Source organism: Fusarium musae, chromosome 5, assembly GCF_019915245.1.
Source record: "Fusarium musae strain F31 chromosome 5, whole genome shotgun sequence".
NCBI classification, from domain to species: Eukaryota; Fungi; Ascomycota; class Sordariomycetes; order Hypocreales; family Nectriaceae; genus Fusarium; species Fusarium musae.
Window position 1 is genome coordinate 2,219,544 of NC_058391.1, and position 22,663 is coordinate 2,242,206.

At 49.0% G+C, this 22,663-nt stretch overlaps 6 protein-coding genes across 6 annotated transcripts; 4 read left to right on the top strand and 2 right to left on the bottom strand.

Moving 5' to 3' along the window:
* Positions 1 to 1,022: 1,022 nt before the first annotated feature.
* Positions 1,023 to 5,102, top strand: J7337_007091 (uncharacterized protein; the record flags this gene model as incomplete). The annotated part of the gene is made up of 5 exons (XM_044824746.1): positions 1,023 to 1,889; positions 1,939 to 2,127; positions 2,177 to 3,055; positions 3,105 to 3,208; positions 3,260 to 5,102. 5 exons carry the CDS (start codon positions 1,023 to 1,025, stop codon positions 5,100 to 5,102), a joined length of 3,882 nt encoding a protein of 1,293 aa, XP_044680403.1.
* Positions 5,103 to 6,347: 1,245 nt separating this feature from the next.
* Positions 6,348 to 8,641, top strand: J7337_007092 (uncharacterized protein; the record flags this gene model as incomplete). The annotated part of the gene is made up of 5 exons (XM_044824747.1): positions 6,348 to 6,699; positions 6,757 to 6,839; positions 6,892 to 7,526; positions 7,575 to 7,745; positions 7,798 to 8,641. The coding sequence occupies 5 exons, from the start codon at positions 6,348 to 6,350 to the stop codon at positions 8,639 to 8,641; spliced, it is 2,085 nt and encodes a 694-aa protein (XP_044680404.1).
* A 343-nt stretch (positions 8,642 to 8,984) lies between these two features.
* On the bottom strand, positions 8,985 to 9,707 carry J7337_007093 (uncharacterized protein; the record flags this gene model as incomplete). The annotated part of the gene is made up of 1 exon (XM_044824748.1): positions 8,985 to 9,707. The coding sequence occupies one exon, from the start codon at positions 9,705 to 9,707 to the stop codon at positions 8,985 to 8,987; it is 723 nt and encodes a 240-aa protein (XP_044680405.1).
* Positions 9,708 to 13,516: 3,809 nt separating this feature from the next.
* J7337_007094 (uncharacterized protein) lies at positions 13,517 to 15,592 on the top strand (the record flags this gene model as incomplete). The annotated part of the gene is made up of 5 exons (XM_044824749.1): positions 13,517 to 13,529; positions 13,561 to 13,576; positions 13,707 to 14,349; positions 14,402 to 15,169; positions 15,329 to 15,592. 5 exons carry the CDS (start codon positions 13,517 to 13,519, stop codon positions 15,590 to 15,592), a joined length of 1,704 nt encoding a protein of 567 aa, XP_044680406.1.
* Positions 15,593 to 16,158: 566 nt separating this feature from the next.
* Positions 16,159 to 16,567, bottom strand: J7337_007095 (uncharacterized protein; the record flags this gene model as incomplete). The annotated part of the gene is made up of 3 exons (XM_044824750.1): positions 16,159 to 16,183; positions 16,235 to 16,486; positions 16,542 to 16,567. The coding sequence occupies 3 exons, from the start codon at positions 16,565 to 16,567 to the stop codon at positions 16,159 to 16,161; spliced, it is 303 nt and encodes a 100-aa protein (XP_044680407.1).
* A 3,038-nt stretch (positions 16,568 to 19,605) lies between these two features.
* On the top strand, positions 19,606 to 22,559 carry SEC24 (COPII subunit; the record flags this gene model as incomplete). Its single annotated transcript, XM_044824751.1, has 3 exons — positions 19,606 to 20,220; positions 20,279 to 22,492; positions 22,548 to 22,559. 3 exons carry the CDS (start codon positions 19,606 to 19,608, stop codon positions 22,557 to 22,559), a joined length of 2,841 nt encoding a protein of 946 aa, XP_044680408.1.
* Between the last annotated feature and the right edge of the window lie 104 nt (positions 22,560 to 22,663).

Here is a 22,663-nt window from a genome sequence, read left to right on the forward strand (position 1 = left end):
CCCTCTATAGGAGTGGCGTGAGCTAGAACCAAAGCCTATCGATCTCCTTTTCAGCCTTGCAGCTTGGTTAATGGCCGAGCCCCTGTCATACAGGAGGTTAAGCCATATAGAAACAAAGGACCCCAACAACAACTGGGGCAACCTGTAAGTGTCACCGTGGTCATACATGCATGCATGAGGAGCTTGATACATTGGACGGTAGGAAATAAGTTGACAGTTGTTCATCGAGGCACATACTGGTGCTCTCTTTGTGATGCTCCAGAAGAGCCTGAGCCCAAGACTGTACTGTACGGAGGAAACTATTGATTGAGATTTCATGGCTGTATTTTCTTTTTCTGATTCAGCCCTCACTTTATTAGGGGCGATAGTTCTTTGTCAGTTCTGAATTCATGCATGAGGCGAGCAAGCCCAGGTGAATTGTTTCAAATGGCCCAGGCTGCCCCGCCACCAATGGCTGGCTGGCTGTACTAAGTTAGGTACGTAGCTGGTCTAGGCTCGCTCACTGATCATTCTCGGCTCTCTTCAGCCTGAGAGCTCTGAATTTTAGCCCAACACTTAACTTCTCTCTCACCACTTTCGCTTTGGCTTTCACTCTCACCATCTCCAAAGTAACTTGATACTGTGACCAATCTTTTATTCTCGGGTTATCTTCTGCTTCACCGCCTTTGTTGGAAAAAATAATTTGCTTTGCTTATTTGCATCTTGCCATCTTCCCCCAGTCACTTCCGGCTCTTCGCTTGCTTGCTTGCTTGCTTCGCTATCTGCTTCATCTTGCTCCCGCCGTCGCAAACGAAACCCTCGAACCCGTGAACCCCAAACAGCAGACAACGACGATCCGCCTTTCTCTGCCTCTCTCCATGGCTTTGGCCTAGATATTCCTCCGTGACCAGATCTCCGTTACAAAGCTTGCGTAGATCAAGCGCCTTTGCTCCCGTGCTCTGCTCTGCTCTACTTTTCCGTGAACCTTACATTCGCCAGCAGTCCATCGCTCGCGTATTGATCCGCCAGACGAAAGCACCAACATGTCAGCCAACGGGAGCTCAATGCCCTCGGCTGGCGCCGGTGGTGAATCTCAAGTGCTCACCAAAATTCACCAGGCGCTTGAGGTCGTCCATAGCCCGTACTCATCCAACGATGCCCGTAGGCTAGCCCAGGATTTCCTCGAGGAGGTCAAGGAATTTGACGAAGCCCCTATGCAGGGCTATAACCTCGCCTCCGACAAGGCTCAATCTCCCGTTGTTCGACACTACGCCCTCTCTCTGCTTGAGCATGCGATCCGGTACCGATGGTCAACGTACACCCTAGAACAGACGGATACCCTACGACAATGGGTATTAAGCCTTGGCCAAGCCATCGCGAAAGAGGATCCAGCTTATATCAGGAATAAGACCGCCCAACTCTGGGTTGAGATCGCCAAGAGATGCTGGGGCGCTGAGTGGATGGACATGGACTCTATGCTTTATCAACTATGGGATATTGCCGATTCCCCAGTGCACAAGGAACTCGTAATGTTTGTTCTCGAGAATCTCTCCGATGAAGTCTTCACTGGGGACGACTCGGTTGTCGCTATGCGGGAAGGTGTGTTGAGTAAGGCTTGTGTTGAGATCTTTACTCCAACCGCGGTGTTAGTGGAGGCCTTCCCGAACCGTCAGCCCGGCCCTCCGGTGCGATATGGCGACGATGGTTGGCTAAGCCGCTTGTCCCAGTTCCTGGATTACTGCCTGAACCAGGCACCCAAGGACAACGAGGATGTCAAGATGTGCATACACAAGGGCCTATCTGTGTTCTTGTCACTCATGCCTTGGGCAATCCCGAAGGCTATTTCCTCGGCTCGCTGTGTTGAAGTTATGTGTGCTGGGCTAGCTTCGTCACAAGTCACCCTTCAAAAGGTAACTTATTCGAATAGTCAACGATTGACTTGCGCTGACCAAAACACAGGCTGCATTAGAAGGTCTCCATGCTCTGTATTGCAGAACTAACTTCAATGACGACGAGTTTCGGGACCTAGTTGGCCCAATGTTCAGAATCGGGACAATACAACTATGCAAGCAACTTTTTGAATGGTCTGCAGTTGACCCTGAGGACGTTGATGAAGACAAGTACCAGACACTGAAGAAGCTATCAGAGGTACGTCGAAAGGCGCATGGTTTCAGAGTCATACTAACTCGTTGCGTAGATGTTGTCTTGCCTTGGGGACTACTTTGATAGGAAGTTTGCAAAACTGCCTGCTGATACCGCCAAGGAAGACTTCCTGGCGCTCCTAGTACAAGTTGTGCAGCATCAGAGCCTGATGGTCTCTATTCCTGTGCTTGTCACATGGACGCGGCTCCTCAGTAACCGCTTGATTGGCCCAACCGAGCTTGTTTCGGCCTTCATCCCACCGCTGCTGGAGACATGCAGTTCGAGATTGGTTCGATTCGAGAATCTCCCAGAGGATACTCAAGACGCAACATTACTCTACCTCATGGAGGATACAGATACGGTCCCCGAACGACACGCTTTCTTGGGCAACTACCGCCGGTATAGCTCTCAGATCATTGAGGCTGTTGTCCAGTTGAAGTTGGTTGACGCGATTCAGCACATTCTCAGCCGCACAGAAGATTTATTACAGCATCTCTATGATGGCCAGCCTCCCTTGAACAAGCAAAACTATTTTAAGCACTCCATGCCAGTCCTGCGCATCGATGCTCAATTCACAGTCATTGAGGCCACATTAAAGGGGTACTCCAAATGGCGCAAGCATCGGCCCCAGGAATATCAACAACAAGGGCCAGAAATTGAAGCCAATCTGGAGTCATGGTGCAACAAGCTGGTCGAAATGAGCTTTGAGGACCCCATGATCCGAAAGCGAACCCTTCAACTACTTGTCTACTTCTCTACTACCGCGCTCAATAAGAACGCTACATTTATGCTGAAGGTGTTGGAGCATATTTTAATGACCTGGCCAGCTCTCCAGCCAGAATACCGTGCTTTCAACGACGCTATTAAGGACCTACAGGGTGAAAGTATGATTGAGTTGCAGCGATTGGCGTCAGAGATGCCAGATCATTTACTGGTAAGATGATTTGAGACTTGGTCTTGGGCCCATACTAATTACCTCGCAGGGTGTATATGACCAAATAGAGAGCAAAGTCAACGAAATGATGTCGTCCGGATCGCTTGATGAGAAGCGCTCCATTGCCTACAAGAGCTTTCTCTTCATCATTATGTCAGTATACCAGTGACGACACATGGAAGTAGCTTGCTAACCAGTTGGCAGACACCGAGCCACCAGTGTGGACGCTCAGAACAAGATCCAGAAGCTACGTGAGTTCATCGATCCTGTAAAGGCCCAATGGCAGACCGACACCGTGCGCAACTCTCTGGAGTCGTACGCTAGCTTCTGTGAGTTATTGGGACTAGACAAGGCTCAAAACTACATGGCCAACCGCCGAGCACATGAAATCGCAGATTGGGGCTCGCAAGAACTCGATGCTGAAGGACTTGCTCTTCAGAACGAACTTGAAGAACGACTTAAGCTTCTTCCGCTTCGTTCGACGAAGAGCTTCCTAGCCTTCTCAGTTGAGAGACTTGATAAGTCGTCAGATGCTTTCAAGGCCTCGTACACTCTCTGGCAAGACGGATTTCCAGAAATCTTGGCCGATCTACTCAAGTTTCTGACTTACGCGCATGCGTCGCATAAACCTGACAATTGGGTCGGACTACCAGGTGAAGCAGTGTCGACTGTTCACCGAATTCTAAGCGATCGGTTTTGGCAAGCCGGAATCTCTGAAGGCAGCAAAGACGATTTCTATGCTCGTGTTATGGATAAGAAGAACACGATGGAAGGTCTCGCCTCAACTATCCGAGGATCCGTTCGATTTGTTCGCGAAACAGCCTATGCGATCATTTATTGCATGAGTCGCTTGGAACGGCAGTTTTACGGATTCGAGGGACTTTCTGCGCCGCTTTCCAAGGCCCTATTCTCAGACTCAGTTTGGTTGTCTACACACCAGCAGAGTAACTTGCTGAACCTGGTTAGATATCTTGTTGACGATTGTCCTGTTGACTGCCGAGAACATTTTCTTCCGCAGCTACTGGCGGCATGCTTCCAACAAATGGATGCCAAGATTAATGGGGAATGGGAAAAGATGCAGCGCCAGCAGGAGGTGGCTGCAGACGGCGAGGACGGTCTCAAGGAAGAGATGAAAGCGGAAAGTATTCTTCGACAAGTGACCTACACGGCGGTATTGATGGTGGCCGACTTCCTCGATCCCACCAAACCTAGTGAGTCCCTAGAGGTTCCGGGGTTCTCAAGAGCCAATGAACTAACAGTCTCCTTAGATGGGCCAATTCAGAATGGAGACAACAATTCGGGAGTCAACCAAGACAAGGATTACCCTAGCCTGAGGAGGTTCTGTCTCACTCATCAGGAGGTTGTCGAGCCTTTGCTTGTCTTCTGCACCCACGGCATTCGCGTGCGAGACAGCAGGTGCTGTACCATGATACTGCGATTGTTCATATCGTTGGTTCCCGAGTTTCACCTTGTGGATGGCCAGTTGCCCAAGTCTGTGCTACAGAGCCCAATGGAAGCACATCTTGCGACAGATAGGTTTCCCATCCCGCCAGGAATCTCTTCAGCCATTCGTGAATATATCTCGCTTGATGTGCTGAAAGCCTGCATCACATCATTTCATGAGCCTTACTTTGTGGAACTACAGAAGGACTTGGCCGCGCTGATTGCAGCAATTGTCGTCTACTACAGCCCCATCACGTCGTCACCAAGGGACGTACTTCTCTCACTACCCAATGTGAACGTGTCAGATTTGGACCGGCTGTCGACGTACATGGCCAAGCCTGGCGCGCATACTCGCCAGCAGCGAGCTCTTGTTTTGGATCTGCTCAAGGATCTCAAGGGTGTGAGTGTGTCCGAGATGGGTAAACTCCCCAAGAGTAGTGGATTTGGGGGTTCCAATCGCAAGAGAACGAACCGAAGCAAGATGGCGCAGCAGTTCATGAGCGACCAGCAGTCAGGACAGGATTCGACGCGATCAGGTATGAACGTGGCTCGTCGGGCTACACCAGATGCACTTGAGGGCGTCTCGAATCTATTTGAGGGATAAGGAATCCGTGAGGGTGGATGATTGCTTCAGAGGCAGCAATACCTTTAGAAAACATGAGAGCGGACAGTACCAGAGTTAGACCCGCCAGCGGAAAAGAAGAATGTGTGGAAATTTCAAGTCCAGGCCAAGGGCCCTCATCGTCAAGCTTCTTCTGGGCGGTATAATAGAGATGGGTAGATAAGGGGGGACAATAGACAGGACCGGACTGAGGAATCTGGAATGAATCATCAGGAGTACTAGAGCGAGCATGGGTCAGGGTAGGATGAGAATTAACATGTTTTACTTGAAGTTATTTGACTTGCGTATTGAGGTTGGCGCATAATCATGCCATGTTGCATTGGCTCCGTCTGCAGCTTATGAGGCCGGCTGCATACAATGCGCAATGACATTGCATATACAGCCACAATCAGCAATAATCAGTCCATTGCGAAACATTTCTTATAGCTCAGCTGTGAATCCGGAAACCGGTGAGCACGATAGGGAGAGGGCTCGGTAGTGCCAGGGCCGGCCCGGGACTTGAAAGCCAGCCCGGCACATGTTTCCCCCTTTTGAACAAGAGACCGACTTTTGTATGACGTCGGCTGATTTCTGGAGAGATAAACTTATGGGGAGTTCACCGGGGAAAGCATCCGATAAAGCTGCAAGGTAAATCACGCGTTAGATTGGAGAAGAGGGTGGCTGGCATCCTTGCGTATGAGGCTTGTGGAGATAGAACCGGCGGTGGCAGTGTCTTAGTTGGGGGGACGCACAGGATCCCGAGATTGATGAGCTGACTTTGAAGTGGCAAAGCAAGGAGGAAATTTCTGGCTTGCTTTTCGACCACTTTCACGTGCCTTTGCCTCTCTTTAAATGAGGATAGGCAGGTAGTACTGTTTTGAGGCCGTCGCCGGCGCCGGTTGACTCTCCGGGACCGGGCCGTAGCTTGCGTACAGTAGCTTTAAGCCGGCGCATTCTTGGACATCAAGTTCCGGCATAAAATCAGGAACTTCCCGCGATTTCTCTAGAGGCTTTTGCGGCTAAATTGATGCTCGTCTCCCCCCTTGGGCTCCGTCGTAATTGACACCAGTGATTGAGTGAATATGAATACAATAGAGTACCAGCCAACATCCCCTATCCGGAAGACACATAGGAGAACGACCAGAGCGTGAGTGTTCCTTTATTCTCTTTGAAGCTAGATATGTGAGTTGATTGATTTTACGTAGATGCGATGATTGTCGTCGACTCAAGGAGAAATGTATCGGCTCAATGCCCTGCGACAGATGCAAATACTTTGGCAGGCCTTGTCAGTTCAGCGATAGGTTCAGAAGAAGCCGAGTTTCTCGTACAGCGGCAAAGACAGTTAAGGCATCTGCGGTGGAAGTAACGTCCGAGGATGTCTCTGTATACTTTGAGGCGGAACGTATTCAGGCGCTAGAGCATATCGTGAGACATTACACAGGGCTCGAAGAGTTCTGCAGGGAGAAGCTGGAGAACGTTATCACAGATCTTTCACCTCTACGCAATGAAGAGGAGGATTTAGTAGATGTGATTGAGGTAGGGAACGACGATGTGAGTTGTGATGATAGGGATCGCGTGAGTGTCGGTACAGCATCAACTGGTAGGTATTGTTCTACTTCAAGCAATGTATAGGTAGCCAGAGCTAACTTGGTGCCAGCCAACGTAGAGTTCTCTCATCATGAGTTCTCTCGTCGTGTGCAGAAGAAGGTCAAAGACGAATTGGCCGACTTTGAGTTCGAGGTACGATATCCCGTCCCACAGGTCAACTGGTCTCTAACAACAACACGTTCAGGACTCGGGAACAGACACAGCAGTCAGTGACAAAGCAAATACTTCTCAGCTTCTATCCAGAGACGCGGCAGTGCTCGAAGCTGTATCATTATTTCCACCAGCTCCCTCTGCACTGACTCTCTTGCGAGTATTCTTTGAGATCGCCCAAACAAACTATTTCTATACCGACGAGGAGACACTTCGACAACGCCTTGACCAGTTCTACTCTTGTCCTACACGTGTTGGTAGTGAAGATGCCCCTTGGGTCTCTGTCGCGTTGATGGTCTTTGCGCTCGGGACACAATTCTCGCATCTTTGTCAGTCTTCGGTAAGAGGTTCAAATCGAGAGCTCATCAGAGATGCCCACGGTATCTGTCAGACCATGGATGATACTATTGCATCGACATTTTACCGCAAGGCGACGAACTTGATCCCTGATATTCTGGGCATGGGCTGCATCGAAAGCGTGCAGGCCTTTCTTCTTTTTGGAATATATGTCCTTCCTATCGACCCATCTGGCTTGTCTTGTACCTATTTCGGAATTGCTATCAAGGTGGCAACACAATTCAATCTTCATCAGAAGACTATCCAAGATCTGTCTCCTCGAGAGTTAGAGCTGCGGAAGAGAGTTTGGTGGACTGCTTACGCCCTCGAACGGTATGTTCAGTCTCAACGAAGCCTCTTACAAGATCTAACGGAGAACAGCCGAATTTGCATCTTACACGGACGACCTGTTTCTATTTCGAGACTCTATATTGATGCTAACCTGCCCATTGATCTGGAAGAACTGCAGCCAAAGGAGAGAATCAACACTTTTCAAAACAACATGGCCATGCTCAGGCTGACTATCTTCATGGAGGATGCTCGAGATGGAATGTAAGCGATACTAACAAATCCTGTTTGAAATTGAAGGACTAACAAGACATAGTCTGGCCTTGAAGAGCAAAGATAAAGTGCAGAAAGTTAAAGCATTTCAAAACACGGTCCAACTCAAGGAGAGGCTTCGCAATTACTGGCACAGTCTTTCCGAAGACACCTTTTGTCGAGACCTGACACCCGGCAAACCACTATTCCGATCCAACATGCACCTCTTCTTGACATATAATCTGGTTCATATTCTGATTGGCCGATCTTTTATCCTGGACGAGCTGAATATCAACGCCAAGGATACCCCGAGTGCAGAGTGGACGAAACTGAGAAGCGAACTAGTCAACGACTGTATTAGCAGTGCCGTCACCACTATTCACCTCTGTCAAACTCTGCACGATGAGAGTAGTCTTTCAAAATCTTCTTACACGGAGTTCAGCTCCTGTTGCGCTGCTGTTCTCGCCCTGGTAGCAAAATGTGTCTCAGATAAGAGCAGCAGTTGCAAGGATGCCTGCAAGAAAGGGATGGAATTACTGCGAGAAACATCAACCGGTATCTTTTCGACAAGTGGTGAGAAACGCACAGTAGAAGGGCTAGAGATTGCTTTCGACAGGCTGAACTATGTAAAGAGGCGAGACAGTACTGGGAAGCTCGACGAGGATGGATATCTCCAGTTTCGAAACTGGGTTGCCATGCAGCAGATTGTTCCCGGAGAATCGCTTCAGCTGCCTCGACAGGAGAACTCTATGCTGGAAGTTTTGGGGGGACATTCGCTCACGTATCAGTGTTCTGGCATGGCCGGAGGTTACAAGACTGGTTGCTCTCTGCCTGCGCGTACGGAAGTAATTTCATTGCCAGATTTGGGAGATTGGTTTGATCATGGGTTTGAGCAGCCGATGGCTTAATGGTATATGACTTACGATTTACGATGTTGAATTTCATTTTAACTATGTACACTACAACTTTACTACAAGACATCGTTCAAAGTTCTCTCATTGCTGCAAGGTCATTGCCAGATATAAAGACTTGGTTTTGATTTAGCTCCGTTGTCACAAACTAACGCGGCTTCTGGCTTTACATTCGAGACTGGCTCGGCATCAGTCTGAGTCACGTTGAGAAGGGTTCATGACTTTTGCTAAATACTTGAATACGTTGAGTTGAAGTGGACTGACTATGTAAGCATTAAGGATTTAACAGTTTTTCCATAGCTGGCCTACATTACATGATTTACATCAAGTTCAGGCTTATTTACTGGCCAGCAAGTTCCTTCTCCAGCGCATCAGCCATATCCCCAAGAGTGGCAAACTTCCAGTTATATACGGGATCCTTTGTGTTGCCCATACTAGCTCCGGGTCTCTCAATCCAGCTTGATTTGATGCCCATCTGTTTTGCGGGCTGATGATCATGAAACTGGCTCTGCGCAGTCTGAAGCACCTTTTCCTTGGGAATACCAAATTTGGCCTCCACTTCCCGCAACATATACTTAAAATTGTTCAGGTTAGGTTTGTAACTTCCAACGTCTTGTGCAGTGATGATCAGGTCAAAGGGAGTGCCTTGAAGAGGACCTGCATTGCTGCCGGAGAAGGACTCGCGGTCGACATTAGACAGAACAACGAGCTTGTAATGTTTGCCGAGTCGACGAAGAGCATCAACAGTGTCAGGAAATGCAGGCCATGATCCAATTGAATCGCCAAAGGCCTTGTTTTGTTCAGGTGTGGGCTTAGGGAAGCTGAGACGCTCTGCAACATGAGGGTGGATGGTGGTCAGAAGTTCAGAATACTCCATGTCAGGAGTCTTTTCCTGTTGAGCAACTTCAGCCTCATGATAGATCTTCAGAAGATCTGCCCGAGATATTTCGGCATTGTTGGACTGGAGAAGGGGCTTGAGGCCATTCAAAACGCCGGTCTCCCAGTCAATGAGAGTGCCATAGACGTCGAAGGAGAGGAGGTCAAAGTCGGAGATCTTGCTCATTGTGACAGTGAACTGGAAGGGGTTTTCTTGATGATAATGATGATGATAATGATGATGATAATGATGATGATAATGATGAGTGAATTATGCTTGTCTATCGTCTTCAAGCGACAGTAATTCACTAGTTATTTATAGGGAGAGTACGCCCTGTAGTTGACTTGGACATTGATGAGATAATGCACTCGTTTGCCGGTGCCGGTCTGGGGTGACCTGCCGGTCGGCACACCGAAAGTGGAGAAGGATGTTCCGGTGAAGCCCGGACTACTTGACGGGAATATCCATTTATTCCGGGATTGTCCTGTACAGAAACCCATGAAAGTTGAACTGGGTAGGTAGATAGAGGCTCTCTGGAGCAGCCCTTGGCTTGAACCATTTACGTATGGCTAAGAAGATGTTAACAAGCTACACAAGAAATGGTTACCGAGACATAACTGGCTGAAGTGCAATTACGCAGTATCTCAATAATACCGGTGTGTGCAACATACACTGGTAATGAATGGTCTATGATTATATTCAAGAATAAACGAACAGTGGCACGTCTCTGAACATCACAGGCTTCTGTCTCTCAAGCAGCACGAGAAATGTGGTTTATGAGACCTTCAGCAATGGGAGAATCGAGAGCTCGCGCAAATGTGAAGCCCGAAGCGCGAAGTACGAGATTGTTCCAAAAGAGATGGGAGGCGTATTTTGTGAAGCTTTGACAAGAAGCTGTTGGTGGAAAACCGAGGCTTCGATATTTTATTATTAGGGCTGAAACGGCAGAGAACCCAGCGATCCGGAATTCGCATTGAGGCCACCCAAAAGAGATGAGCATCGACCAGATGCAGACGCCCGTTAATGTCCAAGACCGAGGCACGAAGCCTCATTATTACGGCGTGGCCCACCCATCGCAAATGTGAAGGAATGGAGGCTGAATGTGTTGGTTTGAGGTTGATGCAGCGTTAAAAGGGAGACCTTGGTAACAGAGATGCCTCGGCTCCTTGCTGCAGAAAACATGTTTTGAGGTGGCTCGTCAACTCAGCCAAGTTTAATAACAGCTCTACTATGTCTCAGCTTGAGAAGATGGATCACGAAGGGCTGGATATGTGAAACCTTTAACGGCGATGAGGCGTTGATGGCCGAGACATCCCACATGGGCTAACGTTAGCCGCTATTACCAGAAGCGGCAATGAACCCATCGTTCGATTTGTGGCACTCGAAGCATTGTTGTTATGCTCTGGAGCGTTTGGCATTCAAGAGTCAGAAACTGTCTGTGTGCAGTGCCAGCCTTACCAATCGTGAATGTAAAAATGTATTTGCTTTTGCGTGGCGTTCTGTACGTACATGAGGGAGATCGATCACTATCTACCTATCTCATCGATACCCCGATAACCAGGATGGGCCTTGATATGAATGATACTGAAACGCTTATATATATGTCACATTGTATATAGGGACCCTAGAGATCATCAAGATTCAAGCGAGGATATCCCACATTGACTGACATTGACAAAAGCCCCAAGATCATCAGGATCATCCGATGCGACTGTATCACCCGCTTATTAAAAATGACTGACAGGATTGACAGCACGTAAAGCATCCCTGACTAGTTAGTTACTGGGCATCAACGGAAAAGGACCCGTGATCAGGATGTCGGTCGAGTATGTATATCATCAAGGGTATTCTATTCGAATAAACCGTCCGATAGAATAGCGCGACTGTCACAAATGCCGACCCTCGTTGATCTTGTCTCATTGGATGATGTACTATATCTGACCGTTCTATAGACGATCAGATTTTATCTGCATGATGATCCTGGTAATGGATGTTGGGCCTTGATTCTTACATAGTTCATGTTGGTTAGGTTCTTGGTTTCCCCGCCCTCCAAAGCGGCGGGCATTTAGGGTAACTTGCATAGTGGAAATAGCGGGCATAAACATACGTCTTCCTGTCACCGCTAGTGACTTTACAATGTTCTGCATCGTGTTCATTACCATCATTGGGCCTTTTTGCCGGGCTGTTGACTACCTACCTTAGTAGCTAGCTGGCCCCCCTCAACTGTAGCGAGTATATTAACCATGAACCTCGGCTCAACATCTTGGACTATAATCTTGGACGTTACAGTAGTTTAGTTAATACTCAAACTCTATATCAAAAAGTGTAACAAGTTCTGGACCAATTGAGTACAATATACGTCAATGCTACAATGACATGCCGAGGTTCACTTTCTTGATCTCTCTGTCTGTGTATGTATGGAATCTCACCCATCCACCCACCACAAGATTCAGGCTCGCGCTCAGGCTACAGGGTTCTTAAGCTTCCCCTGTAATGAGCCCCGCTCAAGCCTCCAACTATAGCCCACATGGAAAGCTAGAGCTAGAGCACCTCACATCAGTGGAAGCGGGTTCGTGGTGTCAGTCCCCGCCATCACTCTATTGGCTGTGGCCCTTTAGACTCATTAGCAGAGGCCACTAAGTTACAGTGGCTGAGTGGCTAGGAGAGAGTCAAGTGCCTGAGTGCACATCAGGATCAGGGACGGACGGCATCCCGTCTTCCCGCTCTATTCTTAAACGTTTGGCTCCAGAACTCAACGACTCAAAACGTCCATGTCTCCTCACCTTTGACTTCCATTGACTTTGGCTTTGACTTTGATCGGCACGACAACTTAGTCAATTGGGTCATATGTATTTGTCCAGATCTGGCATTCGGCTTACATTCGGTGCACGCTTACAACGGCAAACACCGTTATTGTTTGCTACTTTGCCTATCTGTACATGTACAGTACTGACAGCGCGTTCAAGCGGGGCCTTGACGATCCATCCTCGTGCATCGCGTCGTCGCATTGCATTGCCTTGCCTTGCATTGCAGCATCCAGCCAATTTTGTCAGGATCCTTTTTCTTGCCATGTTTCCTCTCCTCCAACGGCGTCGCTAAAAAAGCAATTCTTCCGTACTGTGCTGTGCTGTACTGTACCATCGTCATCTGTCACTTATCACCTCGTTTGTCACTCACTCGCATTGACATCCTGAGTCAAGCTTGCAAACTCGGACTGTCTCATTGCTTGTCATCACGTTGACCCCCCTTGTCCTCCCCTCCATCTCGTCGTCGACGTTCCACCGCCAACCTGCTGTCGTCTGTTTAGCTCCCCGCTGTGTAAGGCGAAGCAAACATATCCATCGCCCTCACTTGTTTCGGATACGGCTTCTCGGACACCTTTGCCTCTTTTTCCCCTTCGCTTTTTTTCCTTTCTTTCTTTGCCTGGACCCTCTTGTTGCTTTTTCTTCCCCGTCAGCCGTCATCGTCCCCTGTCATACCCTGTCGTATACACATACATACGTACCTACATACTACCAAGACGAACTCTTTTAACACCGGAACCACCGACAGCTCGGAAGCTTTGCCACCAGCTAGTCAGTGTTTGCATTAAATTGGTCCTTCATCTCTGGGAGCTGCACTCTTACTCTCTCTTGGTTGCTTGGTTGTCTCAAACTTTCTAGGTGTTGACCATCTCGAAGTAGAGCATCACCATATACTAGACTTTCATTCACTCTTCCAAAGACTGAACTGCTCATATTGGATCTGTCACATTAAGTAACCAGCTACGGCCTTCGCTCTCTTTCATCTCCGTATGCAACCTCGCGTCTTCGTACGCCCTCTCCCGCGGTTCTCGTTTACTCTGTCCTCCCAGGAGGCCGTTGGACAGTCAGCTGTTGGACAATAATCCTCCCCCATCTTCTTTCCGTTTCTGTCAATATCCCCTGCTGGGAATTTTGACATAAAATCGTGATCGGTTCGTTGTTCTTGGGATTCATCAAGAAACACGGTCAATCATGGTCTACTGCGGTAAGCCCTCTAGGGGTTGCCAGATGTGCAGGGCCCGAAGAATCAAGGTGTGTTGCTATTTTTACTGCTGGATGGCCTTTTCTTGAGCAGTGTTTTCCTGGGGCTCTTCAGACGCATCAGCTCACAGTCATAGTGCGATGAAACGAAACCAACCTGTAATCAATGCGCCAAATCCAGGCGACAATGTCCTGGCTACAAAGATGAATTCGATCTCGTCTTCCGCAACGAGACACAGGCAACTGAACTGAGAGCTCGCAAGGCCAGCAGGAAAGCCACGGCGCTGAAGCACGGTAAACCATCAAAGGCCGTAGCTATTCACAAACCAGCACCCGATCAGTCTATTATATCGACTCTCCAACTTCCGGTGGACCAGCAGGCAACATGTCACTTTCTGTCGAACTTCGTTCTGCTACCTTCTCACGATAACACGCGTGGATGGATGGAATTCGTTGTGCCTCTCCTTAAAAGCGAGAAGCAGGCGTCCCATTTTAAGCTAGCGTTTGATGCATGTGCCATGGCATCTCTGGGAAATCGTGTCGGTTCAGGTTGCAATTTTGAGAACAAGGCTTTAGGATGTTATACGAAAGCACTTTCTGCCACATTCAGCGCTCTGAAGGATCCTGTTCTATCCAAGGAGGACTCAACTTTGGCAGCTGTGCTGCTTTTGGGACTTTTTGAGAACATCACCGCAAAGCAATTGGGAATGCTCGCCTGGGGTTCTCATATTGAAGGAGCTATTCAACTAGTTAAGTCGAGAGATAGGAAGCAGATGCGAACCAAAACAGGCCTGGCTCTTTTTGTAGCCACAAGAACACAAATGGTATGCCCGTTCTATTCACTCCTCAGCTAACCATTATCTAACGAGCGACTAGATCATTCACACTTTGACCACAGGCACACCTCCGGCTATGGGAGTTGAATGGTGGATTACAGACAGCTACAAGAATCAGTACGGAGCCGAGTGTCAGCGACTTAACATCCGCACAGCAGAGCTCAGGGCTGAGTCCAATCGCTTGATGGCGTCCCTGGCCCGTAGCCCCGAGAATATTGAGCTGCTTCTAGATATTATTCGTCGATGTCAGACTCTCGATCAGCAACATGTGGCTTGGGCGAACCAATTGCCCGAGTATTTCCATTACAAAGCTGTGGCTTGGGAGGACAATGTTCCCAGTGGGAACTACGGCATGGCTGAGGTTTTCCCAGGACGAATAGACGCATATCAGGATCTCTGGGTTGTCAGCGTATGGAACTTGATGCGTTGCTCTCGCATCATTCTCGCATCACTGATTGTTCGCTGTGCTGCATGGGTTTGCGCCCCGGTCGACTACCGAACAACCCCCGAATACGCAACAGCTGCGAGGACGTGTGTTGATACCATCACGGACATCATTTCCTCGGTACCCTACCAGTTGGGCTGGTTTTCCAGTCGCAGGGAGCTTCTTGAGCGTGCTAACCTGTCCGCGTTTGGATGTGGAGAGGAAGATGCCCTGAAAGGTCTGCCGGGATACTTCCTGACTTGGCCCCTGACTTGTGTCCAGGGTCAAGATTATACAACTGATGCACAGAGAGCATGGGTCAAAGGCCGACTTGAGTTTATTGGCAATCATCTTGGTGTTAGGTACGCCAATGTGCTTAAACAAGTGAGTATCCTCTCTAAATCCCTGGAGCTATCTGCCTCCGCTTGACATTTCTTTTCTTTTTCTCATTTTTTCATCTTTCCCCTTTTCAGCATTTATCTATCCCCACATTTGTTTCTTTTTCTGGTATCAGCTTCAGGGTCGACTGACACTTCTCCACAGCTCAATGTTCGTGTTCCGTCCATGCTCATCCGCAGGGATGGCTTGATGGCTAGCCCGTACCCTGCCTCTTACAATTTTGAAAAGCTCTTATCGTCCAAGACAGCACCAGCTATGGCAGGGTATTCTCTGAACCCAATACAACAGCATGAAGCTATGCAGAAGGAGAGAGCCGAGAAACAGAAAACCGAGCTGCTGAGCAAAGCCAGGGGGTCTTTACCAAATACCGAGAGGGTAGCCGACGGCCTGCTTCAATTTCAGAGCTAATTATGGGATATCAGGGATATAATCTTGAAGGATTTGGAAAACATCTCATCTCCAAATATGCCATATAGACGTTACAAAGGTTCTGGATAATCTATAAAATAGAGGATGGCTGGTCCTGAATAACCTTGGTCGACTTTTAGTCTATAAGTTGGCACTGTGCCATTGTTGAATTGGTACCAGGCATTTAAAGATTACCATGAATTTGTTTGATCTAAACTCGATTGTGCAATTGCAGATCCGATACTCGAAACGAAAGTGTAGGGGTTTGGCTGGTGCCATTTTGGATGTACGTATTAGACGAGTGGACATCCACAAGTAGTTTAATGGGGTTTCATGGTAGGGAAGGTTACGATCACAGGAACTTTTCCAAGTGCAATCTGTTGTATTATAGAGCAAACTTGCGACGGGACGTAGGGTGTAGTATGAATCAAGTTTAAAGAAACTGTCCCAGTGAAGAGATTCGTTGAATAGTCATATGGGTGTCTGCGTGCGTACGTGCGTGCTACCCATACCCCTAGCATATTCGAATTGAGATAGAAAATTCGTGACGGAGTGGCGATCGAGTTTCATTTTTGTTTCTTGCTGTCGACACTGTCAGGTACTATTCCACTTCCACGAGAAAATATACCACAATGTACACACCTCTTACTAGCATCTGGTGTGGTGCCTAGATTCCACGCCTTGACGAACCAGCTTTGCGTCGCATCGACATAGTTTTCGTTCTTGATTTGTTTAACGCCGACCTTTACACCATCCTTTGTGAAAACGACGTTCTTCTTGCCCATGCGCTCGGACGCAGCATCGGACATCTTGGCGACGCTGATGTAGACTTGGTAGCCGATCCAGCCGCCTACGCTGAGCAGAGCGAAGACGATGATAAGAGGAAGGACCTGGCTGTAAGAGTCAATTAGATACTGTCTTCGGAGTGAAGCTGGCGGTGCAGCTGTACCTGAGAGCTGAAGGTTGTTTGGCCATGTTTGATTGCGACACGTGCAATGTGAAAACGGCGATTGGCGATAGTGAGGAAAGATGCGCTGAGCTGGAGAAGAGAAGTGTCAAATGCGATCAACGCAGTTGGAGAAGTAAAGAAGAATAGAGTATGAAGAGGGAGGGAAGAGATAGAGCGAGAGACAGAGACAGAGAGAGAGGCAGCCGAAAGGGGGTCGCGCAAAGAATTGAGGGGACCAAGAGCTGAAGGATCTGGGGGATAGAGTGCTACTTTAGGGATGGATGCATGTGAGTATGGAAAGTCAAGTACCTGGACTAGTTCGCCCTCGAACTAAAGTATTCGCGAAAACCTGCCCGTTAATGGAACTTAGGTTCGGGGATCACCAATTGGATTGTTCGGCACCTGTCGAAAAAACAGGGTCCAGGTCTTGTCTGAGGGGCTGCCCTCCTGTAACTTTGGCTGATAGTGGATTATGGAGGGGGATGATGTATCGAAACACTGGGCTTGATGCCTTATTGTATGGACGGAACCTTGGGTAGGTACTCAGTCTGTGAGACGGAAACAAAGGCTCCTCCATTTCGAGTTGCTTTGATTCAGTGCAAGATCGTGCTCTTGAACATGTTCCTATACCTGAGAATGCCAAGAAGCTATCCCGGGCCGCTGCCGTCCATGCGATCCATGCAGTGGCAGTGCAAAAGATGAGATGAAGTGCAAAAATAAACCACATAAAATGGGTACGGATTGGGTAATGTCTTGCCCTACAAACACTCACTGATTGCCTAGACTCACCTGTCATACCTTAATCGTTGACAGCCTGGAGGATTCAAGCTTTGGTGGCGGCTGACTTATTTCCCCCTGTAGTGAATCGAGAACAGTCTATGCTGGTGTGGTGATGCAGGGGGTTTGTGTGAGGCTTGAAGAAGCAATCATGATGTTTTTGTCTGACGCTCTGAATGACTACGTATGGAAAGCGTGCACTATTCTATCTTTACAGAGAAATCATACTATCATATGAAATTTTCGGGCGGTGGTAAGAGTGGTCGAAAGCCAGTGTGTTAGCAGACATGCAGTCAAGAGAGACCAATTTTACAGCGTAACATCCAACGTCTATGGAAAGCATGAGAGCTTAACACGTTGATCACCAAGCTTCTCACTGATTCAATGCGCAAAGAACATGTCAACTCTTGTTACACCTCATGCTTGACCTAGCCCTTGCTTCCTCTCGTCATCTGGTTAGTCGCCAGAGTACAAGCACATGAACATCACTCTGAGTTTCCGTGGCCAGTCAAACAATTACATGGTTTGATAGTTCCAAGGCATCCCGTAGACAATGAAAGAGAGACGTTGACCCGAGGGTAGGTCACAAAGTATAACGCTGGCCATTTGTGCAACAGTCTGAAGGGCGGTTGTTTTACGGCTCTGTATGATATACACAAGCCTGTGCCTAACTTCTCGTTGATAAAGAGAGAATAAGAAGAGACTGGCAAACACAAAGTTTGCTAGATGTATATAGATTGGTGGCATTAATTGCGCAGCAGCCAACCCTCATCAAACAGCTGCCTTGGCTCGAGACAGGGCGCGATATGAGGAGGGACTGTCAACTATCTTCCGACTCATACGACTTAACATTGTGTAGTTAACGTGAATAAAGTGGCATTTCCCTCCTTGTGCTATCCATCACTAGTTCTACCTAATTTCTATGGTTCTATGCTGCTACCTTTCGCAAATGTGACCTCTTACACCACGGTGAGGAGCTCGAATTTATCGACAAATAGTCAAATTTACCACATAACAGCCTAATGACTGAAAGAACTGCATGAAACGCTTTTCGGCGCAGATATCTCCCTAACCCATATCCTTATAAGACTCTATCGGTGAGTACATCTTGTCGTTACCCAGAGGTGCATAAGGTGTTTCGTGTATCTCAACACCGATTTTTTGCTTCAGTGACCCAGAGAGTCATAGAAGTTCCTGGTTTTAAAGAATTCACTAGGGCCCTATGAGTACTGCTATTTAGACGGCATGCGCTTTTGTGTATTCATTTGGTCTGAGACAGAGTTTCTGGGGTAACAGGTTTTGGTGATGGGGACATGAATCAAACCAAGAATCAACATGACTTTCAGAAATCCAATTTAAAGATGAGGTCGGTTGAGTTATACAAACCCAGATCATATCACTCTTAATTCGATACAGGCAACTCAACATCCGCCACCAGCTTCAAGACTTACCTAGGTACGTTGTATAGGGAGGGCCACAAGGTGAAGGCTAAGTAGGTACTTTCCTATCATTTTCTATATCGAGAATAGAATAGATGACTCTGATTAGTATGATGAGAGATACGTATCTAACTAGGCATATTAATATACCTTAAGTTTTAAGAAATACCTAACCACTACTAAGGTAAGGTATGTGTTTGTGGATGCCACAGTTCTTGATTTATATCCATCCCATGACATGGCATGGTACAATGGATGTGGCTGTGCACTCCCACCAGACGGGAGCTTCCAATGAAGCTTTGACGCCACAGTAGCTCCAAGCTTGTAATATCGATGAGCATAGACACATCTACCAAGTCTTATTGATTGCTCTTCTGAGTTGACTCATATCAACACGTGAGGATATAGTGATATCGTTGTCCTCTTCTCGCCGTCTCTGGCATCTGATAGCGTGGCTCAGGCAACCATGAGATTAGGTAGTAGGTAGCCCCTCCTTTGGCACTACAGGATTCTTGGCTTTGTCGCTGTGGCGGTGACCAATGCGAAGAGGCCAGACATGCAGACAGACAGACAGGCTACGCTACCTAACAGCTCTGAGCTCATCAACCACCAAACACCCACCTCCATTTATCCTCCTCCATCCCAGTCCAACATACAGATTTCGTCGACTGGGAGCTTCGGACCGGGTGTCGCCTTTTACCTTCCCATTTTCTGTTAATTGCTAAAGCGCCTGCTCCTCTGCAGCGCCTTTTGAACCGTTTCTCGACCGATTGACCGATACCGTTTACACATCCATATATACCTTGCCTCAACCTCGGGTGCGACACTGCTCCCTTCACACTTCAACCATGTCGATGCCCCCTCCTGGTGATGGCTTCGGCGGCTATCCAGCCCAGCAATACGATCAATATGCTGGCCAAGAACAGCAACCTCAACAAGCTTACGAGGACCCTGGCGCCGCCCAACAGCAACAGCCCCACGATCAAGGCCACAAGAAGAAGAAGCGAGGGTATGCGGCCCAGGCTTTCGAGGTCGGTACCGGTGCCAACGCCGTCGCTGGTGCTCAGACCGGCGTAGCTCCTCAGCAATTCGGTGCCCCTCCCGCTCAGCCAGGCTATGGAGGTTATCAGGCCGAACCTCAAGCCGCTGCCCCTCAAGGATACCAATATCCCCAGGGATACGGCGCACAGCAACCCGCTGCTCCCCAGGCTCCTCAGTATGGCTACCAAGCTCCCGATCAAGGATACCCAGCACCTGGTGCTCAGCAGCCCGCGCCAGGAGTTGGCGGCATCACTCAAGGCGTCGGCAACATGAACATTGGCGGCCAGGCTCAACAACCCCAGGCCGCTCAGCCTCCTCGCCCTGCTGTTCTGAACCAGCTCTATCCAACTGATCTCCTTAGCCAGCCCTTCAATGTCTCGGAGCTTGACCTTCCCCCGCCCCCGATTGTTCTTCCTCCCAACGTGAGTTGCCCATTTTCAGGCATGGTAATATTGTCAATCACTAACTTTCGCCTATTAGACGAGTGTTACTCCGTCCCCGGACGCCAACTGCTCCCCGCGATATTTCCGATCGACTCTCAACGCTGTTCCCACCACCCACTCGCTCCTGAAGAAGTCCAAGCTGCCCCTTGCGCTCGTCATCCAGCCCTACGGTTCTCTCCACGACGATGAGGATCCCGTACCTGTTGTGCAGGATCAAGTCATCTCGCGTTGCCGACGTTGTAGAACATATATCAACCCATATGTCACTTTCCTGGACCAGGGACACCGATGGAGGTGTAATATGTGTAATCTGACAAACGACGTTCCTCAGGCTTTTGATTGGGACGCCGCTGCCCAGCAGAGTGTTGACCGATGGCAGCGACCCGAGCTGAACCATGCCGTTGTTGAGTTTGTTGCTCCCCAGGAGTACATGGTTCGCCCACCTCAGCCCCTCATTTACCTGTTCTGTTTCGATGTCAGCTACGCTGCTGTCTCAACCGGACTCGTGGCCACCGCGGCCCGCACCATTTTGGACAGCCTTGACCGGATACCAAATGCTGATCGCCGCACACGCCTTGGTTTCTTGGCTGTGGACTCTAGCCTCCACTACTTCTCGATCCCCAAAGATACTGATGAGAATGGCGAGACCAATATGCTTGTTGTCAGCGATCTCGACGAGCCTTTCCTGCCTATCCCCAATGAGCTCCTGGTTCCTCTCAGCGAGAGCCGACAAAGCGTGGAAAAATTCCTGCAGAAGCTTCCCAACATGTTCCAGAACAACCAGAGCAATGGTTCATGCATGGGATCGGCCCTGCGTGCAGCTCACAAGCTTATCTCCACCCTGGGAGGCAAGATTGTCGTTTTGACTGCTTCTCTGCCCAACCTTGGTGTCGGCAAGCTCGAGATGCGTGAGGACAAGAAGCTTCTTGGCACATCAAAGGAGGGAGCTCTGCTCCAAACAGCCAACAGTTTCTACAAGAGCTTTGCTGTCGAATGCTCAAAGAGCCAGGTCTCTATTGATATGTTCCTCTTCTCGTCACAGTATCAAGATGTGGCCTCGCTCAGCAACCTCCCTCGATACACTGGTGGCCAGACCTGGTTCTACCCAGGCTGGCATGCCTCGCGACCTGAGGATGCCCTCAAGTTTGCTTCCGAGTTCAGCGACTATCTTTCGTCTGAAATTGGTCTCGAGGCTGTTCTCCGAGTCCGAGCCACAAGTGGTCTAAGAATGAACACATTCTACGGCAACTTCTTCAACCGAAGCTCTGATCTCTGCGCTTTCCCCGCCTTCCCCCGCGATCAATGTTACGTTGTTGAGGTGGCTATTGATGAGAATCTTACCAAGAACGTCATCTGCCTCCAAGCAGCAGTGTTGCACACAACCTGCAATGGCGAGCGTCGCATCCGAGTCATGACTCTGGCCCTCCCTACAACGACCAATCTATCCGATATGTACGCCTCAGCGGACCAGTGTGCCATCACCACTTACTTCAGTCACAAGGCCGTGGAGCGGGCCCTTTCAAGCGGCCTAGATGCGGCCCGCGACGCTCTGCAGAGCAAGGTTACCGAGCTCTTGCAGACGTTCAAGAAGGAGTTGGCTGGAGGCAGCATGGGTGGCGGTCTGCAATTCCCCGCCAACCTCCGCGGTCTCCCCCTACTGTTCCTAGGGTTGATCAAGAACGTTGGTCTCCGCAAGTCATCTCAAATCCCCTCCGACATCAGATCGGCAGCGCTCTGCCTCCTGTCAACACTTCCTGTGCCTCTCTTGATGCGCTACATTTACCCACGACTCTACTCACTACACGATATGCCCGACAACGCGGGAGTTCCCGACCAGGAGACGGGCCACATTGCGCTCCCTCCTGCGCTCAACCTCTCTTCAGAGAGGCTTGTGCCCTACGGCCTTTACCTCATCGACGATGGGCAAACTCAGTTCTTGTGGGTCGGCCGTGATGCTGTACCGCAATTGGTGCAAGATGTGTTTGGAGTGGAAGACAGAGGCCAGATCCAGGTCGGCAAGGGACGCGTACCTGAGCTTGAGGGAGACTTCAACGAACGGGTGCGAGCTATTGTTCAGAAGAGCCGGGACCACAAGTCACTAGGGGTCGGCAGCATTACATTGCCCCACCTGTATATCGTGCGAGAAGACGGAGAACCTAGTCTGAAGCTCTGGGCGCAAACGCTACTCGTGGAGGATCGAGCCGACCAGGGTGTAAGCGCAGCTCAATGGCTAGGCATGCTGAGAGAAAAGGTGAGTTGATTGATGATAATATTGGTTGAGATGACAAACTAACTTGAGTATCAAGGTTGTTCAGTAGAATAGCTCACGAAAAGTTGAGCGCTTGTAGACAGAGGAGTGGGTCGGATCTGTCCTTGTAATATTGGGATCGGGATGAGGAGGGTTCAATGACTGGAGTCGAGG